The sequence below is a fragment of the Zootermopsis nevadensis genome, unplaced genomic scaffold (assembly GCF_977971745.1).
Source record: "Zootermopsis nevadensis isolate Lab colony 2312 unplaced genomic scaffold, Znev_1.0 Znev_ptg000024l, whole genome shotgun sequence".
In the NCBI taxonomy this organism is placed as follows: domain Eukaryota; kingdom Metazoa; phylum Arthropoda; class Insecta; order Blattodea; family Termopsidae; genus Zootermopsis; species Zootermopsis nevadensis.
Window position 1 is genome coordinate 11,078,516 of NW_028259156.1, and position 17,473 is coordinate 11,095,988.

At 31.4% G+C, this 17,473-nt stretch overlaps 1 protein-coding gene across 3 annotated transcripts in view; it reads right to left on the reverse strand.

The window, feature by feature from the left end:
* Positions 1–17,473, reverse strand: part of Cdep (Chondrocyte-derived ezrin-like domain containing protein) — a 76,768-nt gene that overhangs the window by 18,231 nt on the left and 41,064 nt on the right. For 2 of the 3 annotated variants that reach the window (XM_022068607.2, XM_022068605.2), the window contains exons 12-15: positions 1,979–2,093; positions 1,386–1,500; positions 1,055–1,117; positions 865–954 (exon numbers count right to left, since the gene is read on the reverse strand). In XM_022068607.2, the coding sequence (XP_021924299.1) occupies positions 865–954; positions 1,055–1,117; positions 1,386–1,500; positions 1,979–2,093 (383 nt within the window). The remainder of the gene's footprint in view (positions 1–864; positions 955–1,054; positions 1,118–1,385; positions 1,501–1,978; positions 2,094–17,473) is intronic. The other variant, XM_022068608.2, reaches the window with a different exon arrangement.

Sequence of the window (17,473 nt, forward strand, 5' to 3'; positions counted from 1 at the left end):
TTCAGAAGCGAAAAAACCTGTAAAAGTAACAAAATTATTTCTGGGAAAACAAACGTCTAGAAACTGTGGTACAAATCAGCACATGCATTCTTAGAACACTGTAACAATATGACATTTACAAAGCAGTTGTCATTACTTTTGTCACCGTTACCACCACAACTGCATGCATTTTATCTAGTCATACATTACTGAAAATGTTACATCTCTACTTTTGAGATTTTGTAACAAGACAATATTTAACAAATAAATAAACAATAAAACCATATGCTGAATGACTTTGCTACCAGAAAGTAAAACAGAATGATGGTGGAAGAAGAAATATTCTCTGAAAATATTTCCACTGATACATGAGATTAGTGATATGCCATGGAAAACAGATGTTACTTAGTTTGTGAACACACAGTGATCCTTTGTGGTAAATGTTAAGAGCTGAATTAAGGATTGACATTCATTACTGGACAATTACTATGATTTATATGCAACTGATGTTATTAATTTCAAGAGTTGTATTGTCTAAAAGCTGTACAGCAACTGTAAATTGAACAAAAGCATAACAAATTATGTGACATGATCATGGGAAACCACATGGGAGCAAGATTTTTCCTTAATTCTGGCAAACAGTATACAATGCCAATTTTAAATTAATGGATTTGGGTTCATGGAGTTATTTATGACACAGAGACTGATAAAAAAAACTGCTTGTTATGTATTGCATAATGATGGATAACACATTAACAAATAACTGAGTGTGAACCTTGGTAGAAAACTCTGAAGTTCATGCATGATATTCAATTTTCATTAACCTATTCCTTGCAAAATTAAAGGCAAACATATACATTTATAGTTATTAAATATGCAACTTACCAAGCTGATCACTTCAAGGTCTTTCTTATAGGTCCTCTCAGTCATTAAAATCTCCTTTGCAATAAAGTAAGCACGGTCTGTTGGATACCTCTGAAAATCAAATCATGCATAAGACAGGAAAAACAGTGTACACACAAAAAAGAAACAAGGAGTTCTGCAAATTTAGCATAAATTGTAAATTAATAATTACCAACATATCTGCAGAATGCTTACTACCACTCAGTTCAGAATCCATTGTCTTCACAACTCCTATCTAAAAACATAAAGATTAAAATACCTATGTTTTGTATGGGTCTGAAACTTGATCCCTCACCTCAGGCAAGAACACAGAATACAAGGTTTGAGAACAGGATACTCAGGAAAATATCTGGACCCAAAGAAGAGAAAGTCACAGTATTATCGATAAAATTAGAGAGTAAAGTTTAATTTCTTCACCATATATTACTTGCAATCAAATTAACAAAGTCAAGGTGGTTGAGAAATAGAGCATGCTTGGGTGATGATATGGTGTCTGAACTAACCTTCCTTCGCATATCAACTTCTCCTTCAATGGTGCTAGCAATCTTAGCCACTGGGAGTTCATCTCTGACAATCTTCAGTGGAGAAACATCAGGCATATGAATCTCATTTTCCACTCTGTTCACAAGGAAAGCAAATATATCAATTATAGAGATTGCACAACAGTTATTCATGACAAAAACGCAATATTCATTGTTGATGTATTTACATACTTCTTTAACAAATCTAATTATATATTCTGGTTAACCAAATTCTCCTTTAGTTGTCATGAATTAGGCCCCTTGGCCTATTTTCATTCAGAATTTTCAATTCAATTCAATTCAATTTTGAAAGTATAAATAATACAGACACTGGTAACAGTCCTTGAACGGGGAATCGGACCATCACAAAACCTCTCGTTACATAAAACACAGAAAAATGTGTATATATGTATGTGCAAACACAAAATTTCAGCCTACCACATCCTAAAACAATGTATATGACTACTTTATATAAAGGTCCCTCAGATGAAGAAAGTAATAAAAAGGGTTAGATTTGTTCAAATTTGGGTAGCAATTTTAATGTGGAAAAAATAATAATATATACTTATTCTTACTTGTGATTTGTTGCAATACTACCATTTTCATTGGGAGTAGATGTAATAAGGCATGTGCTGTTATCTTGCATCTTCAACTGGGGTGTTCCGCTGATGCCTTCTACTGTGTCAATACCTACAAAAGAACCACACATTTAATAAATTTCAAGTATATTATTGTATAATCATTACTTTCTACTCCCTGACCTTCTAGTCCATTTTATGAATGACAACTTGGTGAGAAAAATTAAGCTGACTGACAGTGTTCAAAGAACCATACTCAGCTAACACCTAAAATACATATTTAGGAAAAAAATTTAAAATACAATGTTTTATTTTTTTAGATCAATTAAATCTTAAAATTGACAAAGAACTTATGCAGTATGTAAGTAACATATAATACAGGCAGACAATACAAGATCTGATTTTCATTTATATAAACATATTTTGAATATCATGCATAAAAATGTGGCAACAGAAAAAGTATGCATCAAACATTTTACTACAACTACCAAAACATGCTAATTAAAACAAAAATGAATGCACTACATAAAAAACAAAAAATTTCCAAGCAGCTAATGGAAAACATAACACTTATCAGATATCAATACCTACTGGCAAACAGACTAACAATTTAATATTACCAGAATTTACAGTTTTGAGGATGTGAAATATGTATTTCTGGGTAATCACCGAATTTAACTGAGTTGCACAAAACAAAAAGACACTGACAATGCAGTTTCTTCTGAAAGTATCTCCATTGCAATAAAAACGTCTATAGCAACTGGAAGTTGTCTAGCTGCAATATGCTAAACTTCTTAAACCAATTTCATAAACAAGGTTAACACATCAATACTTACAGTATGATCTCAGAATGAACAATTATAAAGATAATCATGGTCTTTTGGGTCATGATGTCATATGTTCTTGAGGTAACTACCAATGTTTTGAAGGAATATACCACTTCCAACTGAATGTGGTAACAACCTACAAGACTAAGGCATCACATCCTAGAACATCATGACTGATAAAATCCACAATTTTATAACTGACTTGCATCTTGAAACCATATGCAAACACAAATACTGACTCTTTTTATGATCACTTGAGTTTTATATAATACATGTTCACACTTTTCTAGTAACAAATAAACAAAAACACTGAAGTAACAGTAAAGCTTCCCACTACTACACAATTCATGAATGAAACTCAAAATTACAGTACATTTCAAACATTCATCCATGGCAACAAACAATGGAACTATAAAATAAAAATTCTGTACATAAATGCAAAACAAATCAGTGATTTTGAATAGTATGCTGCATATTTTGTTTAAACACACTCAATGTTCACATAAACTGTAATGTTATATGCATCAATAATGGAAACAAATTTTCATGGCAACAAGAATACTAAAATTCTAAACAAAACCATTCAACAAATACTTTCAAAATCTTGTATATATGTATATGTCATTTTATACATCAAACTTAAGCATTATACAGACATTCTCAGTTTAGATAAAAGCAGCTGAGTTCCCCATACTTTATGTTCCCAAAACAAAAAAGACAATAAAATCCCTGTGATGTGTGACAAACTGAAATAGAACTAAATTGGAAATCTTAACACAATGCCAGCCAAAGGAAGTGTAGTCCTACATCTATAATGCACGACTTGAAGTGAAACTTATGAAGGATCAGAAAGATGGCATACAGGATGAAAACATCAAAATGTAACTCTGTAGTGCAATGGATAAAATAATGTTGCCAAAATATAATTCCAGTCCAAAAATAAATTTTTAAAAGTTATGTAATGAACTTAAACACACGAAAGAAACATTTATTAAATTGAAACAACTCCTAAAAATAAATATCCTTCATAAGAAATTAAAGAGAATCTTTTCTTCATCCTACCTCTGGTCTGGCACTGCTACTGAATTTTACTCATACAATTTTAGAAACTGGCTTCAAACAAATAAGATCTAGAGACTGCAACAGTTCATAAAGAGAAATTTAAAATTTGGATCATGAAAATCCTCTATTTGGAAACTGACAAAATTCATACACTTATGCATAACCATTGGCAAACTGAAGCCTGGCATTTTTGCAAAATGCTAAAATATCATGCAGAACAAAATATTCAGTCCAAAAATTTCTTTAGAGTATGAAGTGCACTGCTGACTTAGTGATTACATGTAATACCATGTAAGTTAAGCAGTGAATCAAAATTTATTGAAACTAGATCACAAGATAATCATGTATACTGAAATCTTTAACTGTTTACCACATACCAAAAACATTCAGATTCTGGATGCAAAAATATTTTCAGAACATCAACTTAAAAATAACTCTGGACATACAATAATATTAATAATATCAATTTGTGAACATTCTTGTAATTGGAAGCTCAAGAACAAGTTAACTCTGTATAACCATTGTCTAGTATGGATGGAATACCACTGCTAAGTGTTTTAAGTTTGGATTTTAATTGTTGCACTGACAACCACAAATAACTAGCAAAGCTGTGTCAACTACAAAACTGCCAATCAATTACTTGTCAACAATATGTATTTCATTCTGAAACATTAAAGATTATAATGCAGTAAGAGTACAGAAAATGTTAATATTCACTTATTTTGACACCAAAGTCAACACCAACAACTGAAAAATACAATGACTGCGAAAGAAATAATAAACACATAAACACACATATACCATCCAAAATTCTTATTCACTACCAATATGCAACAAAAATTAAAGGAACTTCAACATCTAAAAAATAATTACGGCAAAGAAACAGTCACTTTTAATTTACTCACTATCATAACTCAAGTTGGATGTGCACCTTTCATGTATTCTGCAGGAAGTTGCATTACACTGTATTATTAAGCCGACCCACTCTTAGTTTTCATGAAAATCAGGTCTGTTCTCTTTCACAATATTACCAGTAATCTCCTTTATTAAAGTTGGTCTGTCTTTATCATAATGGAAAATCAAATAAATTGTCATTAAAACAAAGAAAGTGAGCATCTTTCAACCAGTGATACAAGTCCAAATATTCTAGACATTCTGTCATAAAACTTTAAAATAAAATTTCACTCACTTAAAACTGAGTAAGAAGAGTGGGCACCTGTCTCATGACTTGCAAATAAATTCCATGAAACAGGTAACTTATAAATGATGTGTCAGAAGTTCAAAATGCAATTTACATTATAACTCCCATTATAGAACCCTAATAAACAGTACTAGTTAGTTACGTAATTAAAGCGGAGATACATCAACGTCCCAGAAGTGCTCTAAAAATTAAAAACCTTCAAGTACCTCTTCTTTCTAAGTATCTTAGATATTTTCACATTTTATGGCTTGAAACAAATGATAATGCACACAGAAATGGCATATCTTCACATGACAAAATAGCAACAGTTCTAAGCAAAGTTAATGTTTTTATTTTCAATGTACATTCTAATATTTTACATCACTAAATAAAAGATTCACAGGGGAAGATCTCAATATAATCAGTCACATTTATTCTCAGCTCATTATAACAGTCTGGCAACACTCCATTGCTTTCAACCTATTGAATGATAGTCATACTTTAATTTTAACTTCTGTTTATTGGAAATCCTACATACATGTAATACTATCAAAGGGAAGAAAAAAACATCAATTATGAAACAATACTTTTGGCACTGAATGTCATATGGGGGAAGGTATGTTCTATCTAAAATTTGTAAAGATATCTAAATTTAGTTACTCTATGATATGAACTAAATTTATGGTAGTATTTCCAGAGACACGTGAAGGACAAGTCTGTCACAATACTGAACCATATAAATGTACAGGATTATTAAAAAACAGTACCAGCAGATATAATCTGGGTACACACACACACAAAGAACACTCCGTATTAACTAAATCTAGGAATAATCTTGACATTCAACATACCCTGACATTACCAACAAAACCTAAAGAACCCAACAAATACACATCAAGTTTGATATATCAAATCTTTACTAATATTAATATCAATTATCACTGTCTGTCAACCCCATGCATGACTTGGGCACTGACCTCCTGATTCCAAGTATGGTTTCCATATAATAATTATTTTTGGTCTTTTTATGAGATAGCAAACCACCAATATTAAGCTACACTACACAAATTGTAATGTAAAGTAATGTATGTTTTCACAGTAACGTTAAATTTTCATTCACCAATCAATAGCTCCCATTTATAACAGGAAATCCTATGAATCTTTTCTAAGCTTCAAAATTAGAATCCATGACATCATTAGCAAATAACCAGCAGCATACAAGAAGTTAAACCACATTAGAAAGTAACCATATAAAGCCCTAAGACTGACAAGGCAAGTGCATCTTTTCATAGAAAGAAATGTCCTGGTATTCAGAAGCAAGACAAGAAGAATCAACCATTATGAGAAAAAGTGAAATTAGGAATTTAAAAGAGAATCCCACCACAATGTAATACAACCTGTCCCAAAACAAATGTCTATAATAAGCAAAGGTCTCAAAAGAACACACCCAACTCACTACCTTGCAAGGTTGCTGGTCATAGTGGTAGTACTGATGGTAAGAAATTAGCAAGAACACAGTTGGGGTAGCCTTTAATGGCACAGAGCTTATATCAAGTTTCATGAAAACCTGTCAACTGGTTTAAAATTATAGTGGTAGGACAGACACATGTACATAGTAACATAAACCAATTTTCTTTGTAAACGTAAGGACAGAGGCCAACAATATGGTTTTGAACTTCAATTTCTGTAATAAGGCTACAAGTAATTTTACCTAAAAAATTACAAGATATGACAGTTACTAGAACTAATGTGGATAATACTAATTTACTCTGTGATGGCCAATCATTTAAACCAAATGGGTTTATGCACATCAAAGTGCAAATACCCCCTTTATTGAAATTAATGATTCTGCCTGAATCCACTTGAACATTCTAAATGAGACTAAATCATACCGACTTTTTTCTGCTCAATGACAAGAACACTTTTTAATCTTGTTTGTTGTGCTGTAACACTACTTGCTAGATGAATATTATAATTGTGTTCAAATAACAGCTAATATAAAAATGGATCTGAAGAAATTAGGATATAACTCTTGCACTGATAGGAACAAACCTTTGAATTCCAGGATATTTCTTGAACAGTGAATACCTCAAATGCTCATACAGTAAGTTAGTTAAAGAGATTAGTGGGTATTTCTGACACCCTATACATTTGCGATAGTTCTGAAGGAAAATTATATTCTTATTTTGTGAATCTTCCTTCAATACTGATACTAAATTAATGATGTGAGTACAGAAACGGAAACTAGAAACATACATTAAGAAACCTGCAAATACTAAACTTAAAAATGTATCAATTTTAATTCTTTGAAAAGTAATTTCATTTGGAAAGACTATATTTACTCTGCGACAATAAAAATACACTTTCTGTTCCCAATATCAGCCATTGTTTTGTGCAATTTGAATCTACACCTATTTAGACAACACTGGAATAAAAACAAATGCAAATCTATCATTCTGCAAGAAGAACATAGCTGTAATCGATGTTCAAATTGTACTTTTACCATTAGAAATCATTCAATCCAATGGTGATATGCCTAATTTCTATAACTCAAAATAATGTGTTACCATTTGAGTATAATTAACAGCAATCTCAGGGCAGATAAGTGTGTCTAACTTTAAATAACTGTTATTTGCTGATGCACAGGCTACAGGTACGTGACCTACATACCGAGAAATAAATAGTTTAATGCTTTGATAATTATGTAATATATTAAAACAATATTATTTTTAAGCTTTTGTACCATCAATTTTGGCACATAAGAAAGAACTATTTCAGATCTTTCCATTTTGATTACTGTAGAGAAACAATAATAATATTAATCTAAAATATACTTTTGATTTGATGATAAGGGAGTTTTGTTTTAACAACCTTAAAGACATTCCTCAACATAATCCTTCCAAAAAATGCTTAAAGAAGCAACAATCGGTACCAGTACAAAAACACAGAATATTTTGTACTTTTTACTTGATCAAATTCTTTCAGTAAAATTCATATGCAGACTCTACACTCTAGTACTTTCATGTACCATCATCTCACATGGCAGTAGTATGCTGTACAACACAAAATATGCTATTTGTGTTTAAAAAAATCACCTGCCAGATAATACACTTATAATAATTGATTATTTGTTAACATGATTGTGCAACTATTCATAAATGACCCAAGCAAAGAATTAATTAAGACTGCTTTACAAGAAAAAGTCAAGAAAAATGTAAACTTGTTCTGTACTTAAGCACAAACCCAAGAATTTCAGTGCATATCAACGCTACCTTCATATTATAATGTCCCAATTTTATCTGTATTTACAAAACAGCAAGGACCATCTTATGACAGTAATATCAATGGCTAGACCAATTTAGTTTCGTACTCCCCAGTGATTTTACATGCCTGCATTTCTTCCTACAAATTGCATAAGAACCTGACATCATCTCAAATCACAATGGCATTTTATATTCTAGATTTATCTATAAAGTTCTAGTGGCCAATTTAAACTGTTATTAAAAGATCAAAATAGAAAGGACAAATTTTTGTTATCTTTAGGAAAATTCTTGCCTGAAAGTAATCAAATTATCATCAAGCATACATATAAATCAAATTATTTAAAACATGTAAAATAATTGTCACACATATGTGCACACCAATATCCAGGTTTATATTAATAGAAAAATTGGCAATGCCATCATTAATAGTGATCATAACTGGTCATACTCTGTGTCATGTTAATGAAGTTAATAGTATTAGAAAACCAGAACAAAGAATATTCTTCAAGAAAATATCAAATATCCAAAAGGGGCAGCAAATTGCATACATTTTATTAATCCTGTTTCTGGAAAGAGCTCTTACCCCAAGAAGAATTTTGAGAATGTAAAGATGGTCATTAAAACAATAAGCATAATTCTAATTTACACAGAACATTTCACTGAAACAAGAACATACATGTACACACATAGTAGGAAGTGAAGGCCTGAAATTAAATTGCATATGACAACTATAAGTCATTCAGCAAGTACAGGAACCTGTGATATGCAATAAACAATGGCATTTATAAAACCAAATGTTATTGCAAATATATTGCTTTATTTGGAAAAAGAGGAGAAAACTCAATCCTGAAGCTACTGAAATTAAAATTACCAATTGACATTCAAGCAAGATTTTACAAAGACAAGTGTGGTGGACTGAAAGCAAAGCAAAACCCAGATTCCAAATCCTGTGTAAGTAAATTTTTTCTGAATGCAAACACTATACTTTTATACAAACACTACTCACTACTATGGCAGAAAAGATTAAAAAGTTCAGGTCACAAGAACAAACTTGTGCTTTACAAAATACCCATGAGGTATTCTGTGTGCCATTGAAACTTTAATAACTCACAAAACTTTCAATGAAAATTTGCGAACTCTGCTAAAACACTATTTTGCTCAATGCACACACATCTTGCCTCTTGATACAGTTAACAGTGGCAACATAAAATTACAACTGTGTAGCAAAAACAGTACAGGGTTAACACAATATGACACTTGTTTTCAGCAATTTCAGATTTAGTAACTTTCACGTAAGATAAGTCCTGTCATTCTTAGAAATGTATGAAAGAAAGAAAGTGAGGTGACAATACTGAGGAATTAAAGAATTCCAATTAACTGTATAATACAATCATATAAAACTACAAACTAGGGCGGAGTAACATAAGACATTAATATCAAAGACTTGTTTTAAGATCATGCATTAGAGCTGCTGGTAAAAAATGTACAAATTAAAAAAATACAAGGAATGTAACTGTTATGCTCAGGCAGGTAAGATAAATTGGATGAATGCAAGTCTCAATGCAACCAAATCAATAACAAATAATACCAGACTTGTAGACGGATGGTAAGACAAGCTTTGGAAAACAGTACTGAACAACCAACTTGATGCTAATGAACAGTATATTTCACCACATAAATTATTGTGGTCATGGTAGTAATGCGTTATGTGCTGTGGGAAAACTTCACTAACAGTTTGAGATTTATAACATAAACTACTCTAAACCACCATATATTGTTAACCTGACATAAATATGCAATGTCTTCCAACAGTAGCTTGGTTAAAACAAATCAGTATCAAATAAATAACAATTTTCCAATTAAATGTAATCAATAAAATAATTTTTAAACTAATTATGAACTTGTTTCCCATTAACTTCTGTACTGTGGCCTGACAAGCAATTTCTTGATTTTGTAGTAATAATTTAGCAAGAGAAGTCAAATACCAGATGCTGTTAAGAATGTTTTGTTCCAAGACATAAGATATGATACATTCTTGATGCAGTTCACTGTTATTTTAACTAAAATACAAAACAGACTTACAGATGGCAAACCTTCTACATGAATGAAATGAATATGACTTAAAACATTTCCATTCAAAAATAAATTACTCACTGAAGGTGGCTGTTTGCAAAGTAAAACATGGGTTAAATAAAAATTTTAATGAGCCCAATAGTACTAAAACAAATTAAAAGAATAGAATGAGATAAGCCAAGCCCAAAAAAAAGGTTAATCATGTACCAACACTGCATGGAAGTAGGAAAGGTCCAACATACTTACAATTGATTTAGCCTGTAATTTAGTGAACATCTCTGACAGTATGGTATCTGTCTTTTTATACACTAGTACAACCATTTCAAAAACCAGAGATTTAGACTGTCAAGTGTATTTCTTTTACAAAATTCTCACCTCTGTGCATAGCACAAAATAACAGCAAATAAAAGATCAAGGTATGAAAATCAAGCAGCACATCAAGCAAAATTTACTTCATGTAAATTATGAACACAAGGCCTTAGAAAGAAATATTAGTGCCCAGTTTGTCAGTTTTGAGCACTTCTCTGTGGTGCTAAATTATTACAAACTTGCTTTGAGTTAAGATTATCCACTGTGTCAAGGCTATGTATTCTATTTTTATTATTCTGATAAATGTAAAATAAATGTATGTTAATACGTTTTCAGTCTCATTTTCTTACAACTGATACAACATGTACCAAAATAAAATTACAAAAATTATTAAATACTTGAAAACCAGTGGTCCGTACCACTCTGTATTTCATTTCAACAAACACATTATGTAAACTTGTAAAGCATGTGGCAGTATGTAATCTACAGTACAATTACAAATACTTCTCAGTCTCTTATCATTATTAACTCTGAAATAAAGTTACATATACAATCTAGCCTAACCTTATTTTCTGTCTATACACATAACTGACCTATTCTCAAGAAGACCAATATAGAAGTAGATAAACATGATGGAACACTAAATCTCCTAAAATGTTTTAGCAAGATTGCAGAATTTATAGCAATTAAAGTGTGTTCAATGTCTGGATTGCGATAAATGCCCAAATTACAGAGACCCTTGTAAGATTACAAAACTTCATAAAGATTTGCCTGATTAGTTTTAAACACTTTATGACAGGTATCACAAATTTCCTTAAATCTTCAGAGATTTACAAAATTTTCTAAAATCTTGCTATAACTTTCTAGCACAGTACCTTCCCATATCAAACAGGCTCAAATTTAAATCCAAAAGCAGCAAACCTTTACCATGTACCCACAAAATTTTTAAATTTTTAACTTGAGAAGTATCCCGCCAGATGAGGGTGTTGTGTTTGTGTTGAATGAGTGACATTACACGAGAATACTTTTGCTAAACATGACCTGCCAGCATCAAGATAAGTCCATCAGCCTTGTCTTACCATACCAGACTATGAAACAGATGGGCAGGGATTCATTTAGTGTGAAATCAGCCAAGAGGAAGATGGGGCCAGCAGATTTTAGCCCAGATAGTTGGGCAGACCATTACGGAAATGCCAAGATGTGCCATCCATAGCTGAAAAGCACAACAATATAGAAAAATGAAATATATACCTCTGACTATTTTCACCATAAGGATAAACTCAAACAATTGTTGTTATAAGTGATTATTCAGAAAAAATAAAGTTTTCCTGTAAAAGTACATTTTTACAAATAGAATATGCTTAGACATGGCACGTTATGCCATTACATACATATGCTAAAATTACTTGCTTACAGGAAGACCTTACTTTCTATGGCTAGATATGATAGCAGGCAGGCTGTTTTGACCAATTTTAAAACCCGAATCTTCAAAATTCTTTACACAGAATTTTTAAGTACTACAGTTATTAGTTCTAGACACTTTTGCAGGTTATATATTATTTCATGCTCCAGAAGTATTACAGAATGTAAGATCAATGATTCCCAAACTGTGTTCTGCAAATCAACCCCAAAGATTCTATGGCCAAATTCTAATAGCAGATTTCATTATGAATGCCAGTGTCAAAAGTATTTACATAATGAAATTATATATTTGAAAGCCATCTAAGCCTTCCTATGTGACCATAAGCTTAGCCCTGGTTAAATAATGTGTGTATGATCTTTACAGTAAAAACAGAGGGTGAGTTACAAAAAAAGTTTTTTTCCACTTATAATGTACACTAGCATTTAAATAACTGGCACTTATCCTGAAGAAGGAAACAATTCCTGGCAGCAAAATATCTACAACATAAGATGGCTGTCTTCTGGGTTGTTGCACCATGTAGTCTGGTGGAAGTTTACCAACATTTCAGAGGTGCTTGCTGCCTACATTATCACCCTGATGATGGAGGCAGTAAGCACCTCTGATATGCTGACAAACTTTCACTAGACTACACAGCACTACAACCCAGAAGACTGACATCTTCGTACTCTACCACAAGAATCTCAAATCCTACTTATAACACAATTCCATTGCACAAGTACTAGAGTTGACAATACCTTTAAAGTGTACCGAAACAATTTATAATTCAGTAAGCTACATGTTTAATTTCTGATCCAAACTGTTCCTTCTGCCACAGCATGGCTGTGTGAAATTCTATTTTAATTACACACCATCATAAAAAATAATACAGGAATATTGACCTATTAGGCTACTATACCTGTATTCTGAAAAAGGCCAGTGGTTACCCAATCTATGAGAGCACCGAAGTCTCTGGCTAATAAACTGAAGGTAAGGACACACAGCATTCATTCTGCTGAATGAATAATTCTGTTTCTCACCACAATAATTATTTGCGCTGGTTGAGACAAATCCAGTATTACTTCAAATTTATTAAGAAAATACGCAATGTGGTAAATAGAAACGTTCATCTTAATAATATACGTTAACTACTTTAATTTCCATTGCCTTTCACCTCTGAGTACCACACACACAAAAAAGAATGTGCTAAGCCATGTTTAATAACTGAAACTTTTAATTTTGGTTTGAGATGCTGTAAATATTTTTTAAGATCAACGGTTCCATGGACAAAAGGTTTAAGAAGTAATGATACAAAGCAATCCCAAAGCTCAGAGCAAAGTAAAAATTAAGATTAAAATTCGGTACAACAGACCAGAAATTGTACTTACATAATACATAGACAAGATTATTGCCAGGAAAAGCAGCATCAACACATAGTGTAATGCACTGTACTGAAATAATTAGTCATATGCCATACTAGAACTATCAGAGTTCTCATTATGCAAGCACAAACACGCTTCATGGTTCTGGCTAAAGAGACAGCATGTCTGTACAGGCAAGATGTTAAATTGTAATATTACAATGCAGGATTTAATATCCTTAATTTGATAACCATTCCCTCTTGAAACCAATATAAATGAATAGTTATTGCTGAATAAACACATTCTTAGATGATGTAATAAAGTATTCTGCTTTTACACAATAGTAACCAACTATAATTTAAATCAAATAAGCTCTGAAGCATTATTACCTGTTTAAAAATTGATATCAACAGTAAATTAAATACTAGCTTAATATTTTATGGAAATATAAAGTTTAAAATCATATTTTAACATTAAAAACATTTATAATTGATACATTTCAAGTATTTTGGATGTGACGTGAGTCATAAACATGACAATAATATAACAGAATGCAGGAATCTCAGTTGTAGTGTTTTCAAAATGTATAAAATGATGGCAGATTCCCAAAAACAGCATTAAAATATAAATATAAGGGATAAAGAAATCTAGGAGCACTGAGGTAAAGGTGCAGTGATCTTTCTGATCAGAACAGGCATTAATGCCTATGCCCTCAAGTGAATGCCATGTCTTAGAATCTAATCATACCATATACAACAGTTGTTTACATATTTTATTTTACTTTTCCATGGCAATCTTAATAGCACTGCAGTCTGAGATCAAGAGATTAAATGCCTACTTTTTAATTAACAGTTAATGTGTGGCATATATGACAGTATGGTGAATACTTCTTTAAATGAAGAGAAATACTTTGTTCCTCCAAACTAATATTACACAATCCACAAAAATGTATTGAGATGTTCCCCTCTGACAATTCCCTCATGCAAAGTTACATATCAGCATCTCTTTAAAATCCTAACCTATTGAGCAAACATATTACATCATAATTATATACCAGCTTGTGAAAACCTCAATAAAGTCAGCATAAAATTGTCTGAACAGTTAGTAATTTACAAAATTAACTAGCATGCTAGTAAACTTAAGCCAAAGTCACAACACTATGAACATGTTATTTTAGAGGCTGCTGTCATATCAAAACATAAGAGAGACAGGATACAACACTGAAAATGAAGAAAACATTTTGTTGAATCTCAGATAAAAAATTTATGTTAATAACGCAAAGTAATTAAATAGTATGATAGAATTAAAGAACTAACTAAAAATCACAGAAAAGCTGTTTTTGACTGATTTATACAAATACTTACATGATCAACAGAAACAAAATAAATTCATAAAGAAGATAATTTCCTTAATGCATTATATATATATATATTCTATCTTCACTGCATTCATCCTACTCAAGATAGTAACCAGTGTCAGCCTCTTGTTTACATGGTCCAGGAAGACTCTGTTCCACAGTTCATTATAAGATCTATAAAAGTGGAATGGATACTCTTGAATGAAAGAAAATTAGCAGAAGAATGAGGCAAATCTCTCACTATTATTCTTCACTGAATGCACTAACCATATTAAACAGAAGTGAATAATTATAAAAAAAAATGCAAGTCTACAAATTGACAGAAACATCACTTAGCAGATAACTACATACTTAAATCAGAGTCTGAAGATTACCTACAATATATCTGGTTCACAATTAAAAACAATACTGCTTCAAAATTTCACACAGAAATTTAGACTAAAAAATTTACTGTTGGATCGATTTGGACCAACTTTTATGCTACAGTTCCTTGCTCATTTGCCCTGCCTTTTTGGTACTATTTATAAGACAGCATCAAAAGTTAGAATTCACAAACTGCAAATCGAGAACTAACAACAGAGCAAATGTGCTAAAATTATTATACTATGTGTACATTTCCTAACATGTTAAAGCTGGTCTACAATATAAAATGAACAGAATACTGACAACTGACATTACCCACCATGTTTTCACAAGCTTGTATGTAGGCCTACTGCTAACAAAAGCTAAAAGACACAAGAATCCAGGGGCATAAAATTATAAACAATGGAAGCTGGTACAAATACACCGCATTTAATTGCATAATATTCCCTTCCTAAATTTGGTAAATAAGTTCTTGACTTTCTCTCAAACAATTTCCCATATTTATTTCATTAAGTGTCTATAATCATTCCTTCCAGTAATATGCATACATTTTGAGTAACTGAAAAGACTTATATCCAATGGCGATTTTCTGCCAGGTCAATGATCTATAACCTTAAACTCAAATTTGAAGGACTGGTGAAAGCAAATTGATAAAAAAATTACAAAAATATTTAAATAAAATATTAAATTAGTGGTAACACTGTCCACCTCATTCAGTAAGAACCATGTGCGGACCATGTTTTGTTCTTGTTTTCACTCTTATGAATTTTGTCTACTTACTGCATATAACTTCATATAATTATGTACAGCCCTGTTTGAGCTGACCCGGTAGTTTTAAGAAAATCACCACTGCCTGCACAATAAGACTGAGAAATCGGTCTAAATTTCTAATTACTAATACTGCGATAAAAAACATATTTGAGTGTCAGCTATTACAGAAATAGCATCAATTCTTTGAATATGTTATAACGTATCAACCATCTGGTTCTGACATTATTTTCAGACTATTCAAAAAAATTTGTGTGCTGTTTTCAAAGTCATGCAGCAAATGGGGAAAATTATTATAATACACACTTAGCATAATAAGAAATGTGAAATGGTGTTTTTATTTTTGCTTCTTTTCAGAAACCAAAAGTCTCCATATTTTTTACTCTTTGAACTGATTAAATCAGATGCCATAAACATCAGATTATTCAAGATATTTTTAAACTCAACTATACCTAAGCCTGAAACATCATCTTCATAGCTATGTACAAATAGTAATTAATGGTAAATTTATAAAACACCTTTTGATTTCCTAATGTTGTTGTACATCAGAGAACAACATTTGCAGTTCATCCACACATTCTTGAATTTCTGTTTAAATATAAGGCAAAAATTGTATGCACTAACACACATATGTACATTTTATTCAGTCTTAATCTTGATATACTTCCAGGAATATGCTCCAAGAACTGTGAAACAACTGTGAAGGATCAAGTCATTTCAAAATGCATGACTTTGGATTGGAAGGGGGATTAGAAACATGTATATGTGCCATATGGAAACAACAAAACATAATTTCAAATAACACTCTACCCTGATGTTGAAATATAAACTTTTCACTTAATCCAAAATGAGTAAAGGACTTAAGTACATTTTATTCATCCTGAGGACTGTTAAAGTTCATACATCTCAGTTATTTGAGAGGTTAGCCATAGACAGTTTAATAAACTAAGAACAAAACAATGGTTCTGAAGTTCATGAAAGTTAACAATGCATCATGTAAAGATGATCAAAAGTGGACAGCTTTGAGGATGATCTCACTGAAAACTATCATACTACTGAAATAGCTTTTTCCATCACAACATGGAAACTTCATTGCCAAAAGAACATGAGAGAGATATTTTTCCAAACAATTTTTTTAATAAAAATTAAGCAGATAGAACAAGTAAAATTTAATAAAGTTTGATAAAATAAATGAGAATTTTAAAATTAAGAATGAATTTACAGCCCCAGAGTTCATCATGAAGGATATGAACCATACACAAGGGCTGTGACATCATTTTATAGAACTGTACTGCCAACAGCAATAATTAAGTTTCAGAATCCATTTTTAAAATATTTTTTCACTGAACAACAAATAATCACTTTGGAAATTTAAAATATAAATCAAGAAAGAAACTATGCATTCAGACAATGATGTGGGACAAATAGTTATGAACTTTGCTGCAACAATCAATTGTAAACAAATATCAAAAAATTATATTAACAATACTAAATAAAAGACACAGTTCTGTAAAGAAAACAGGTACTATG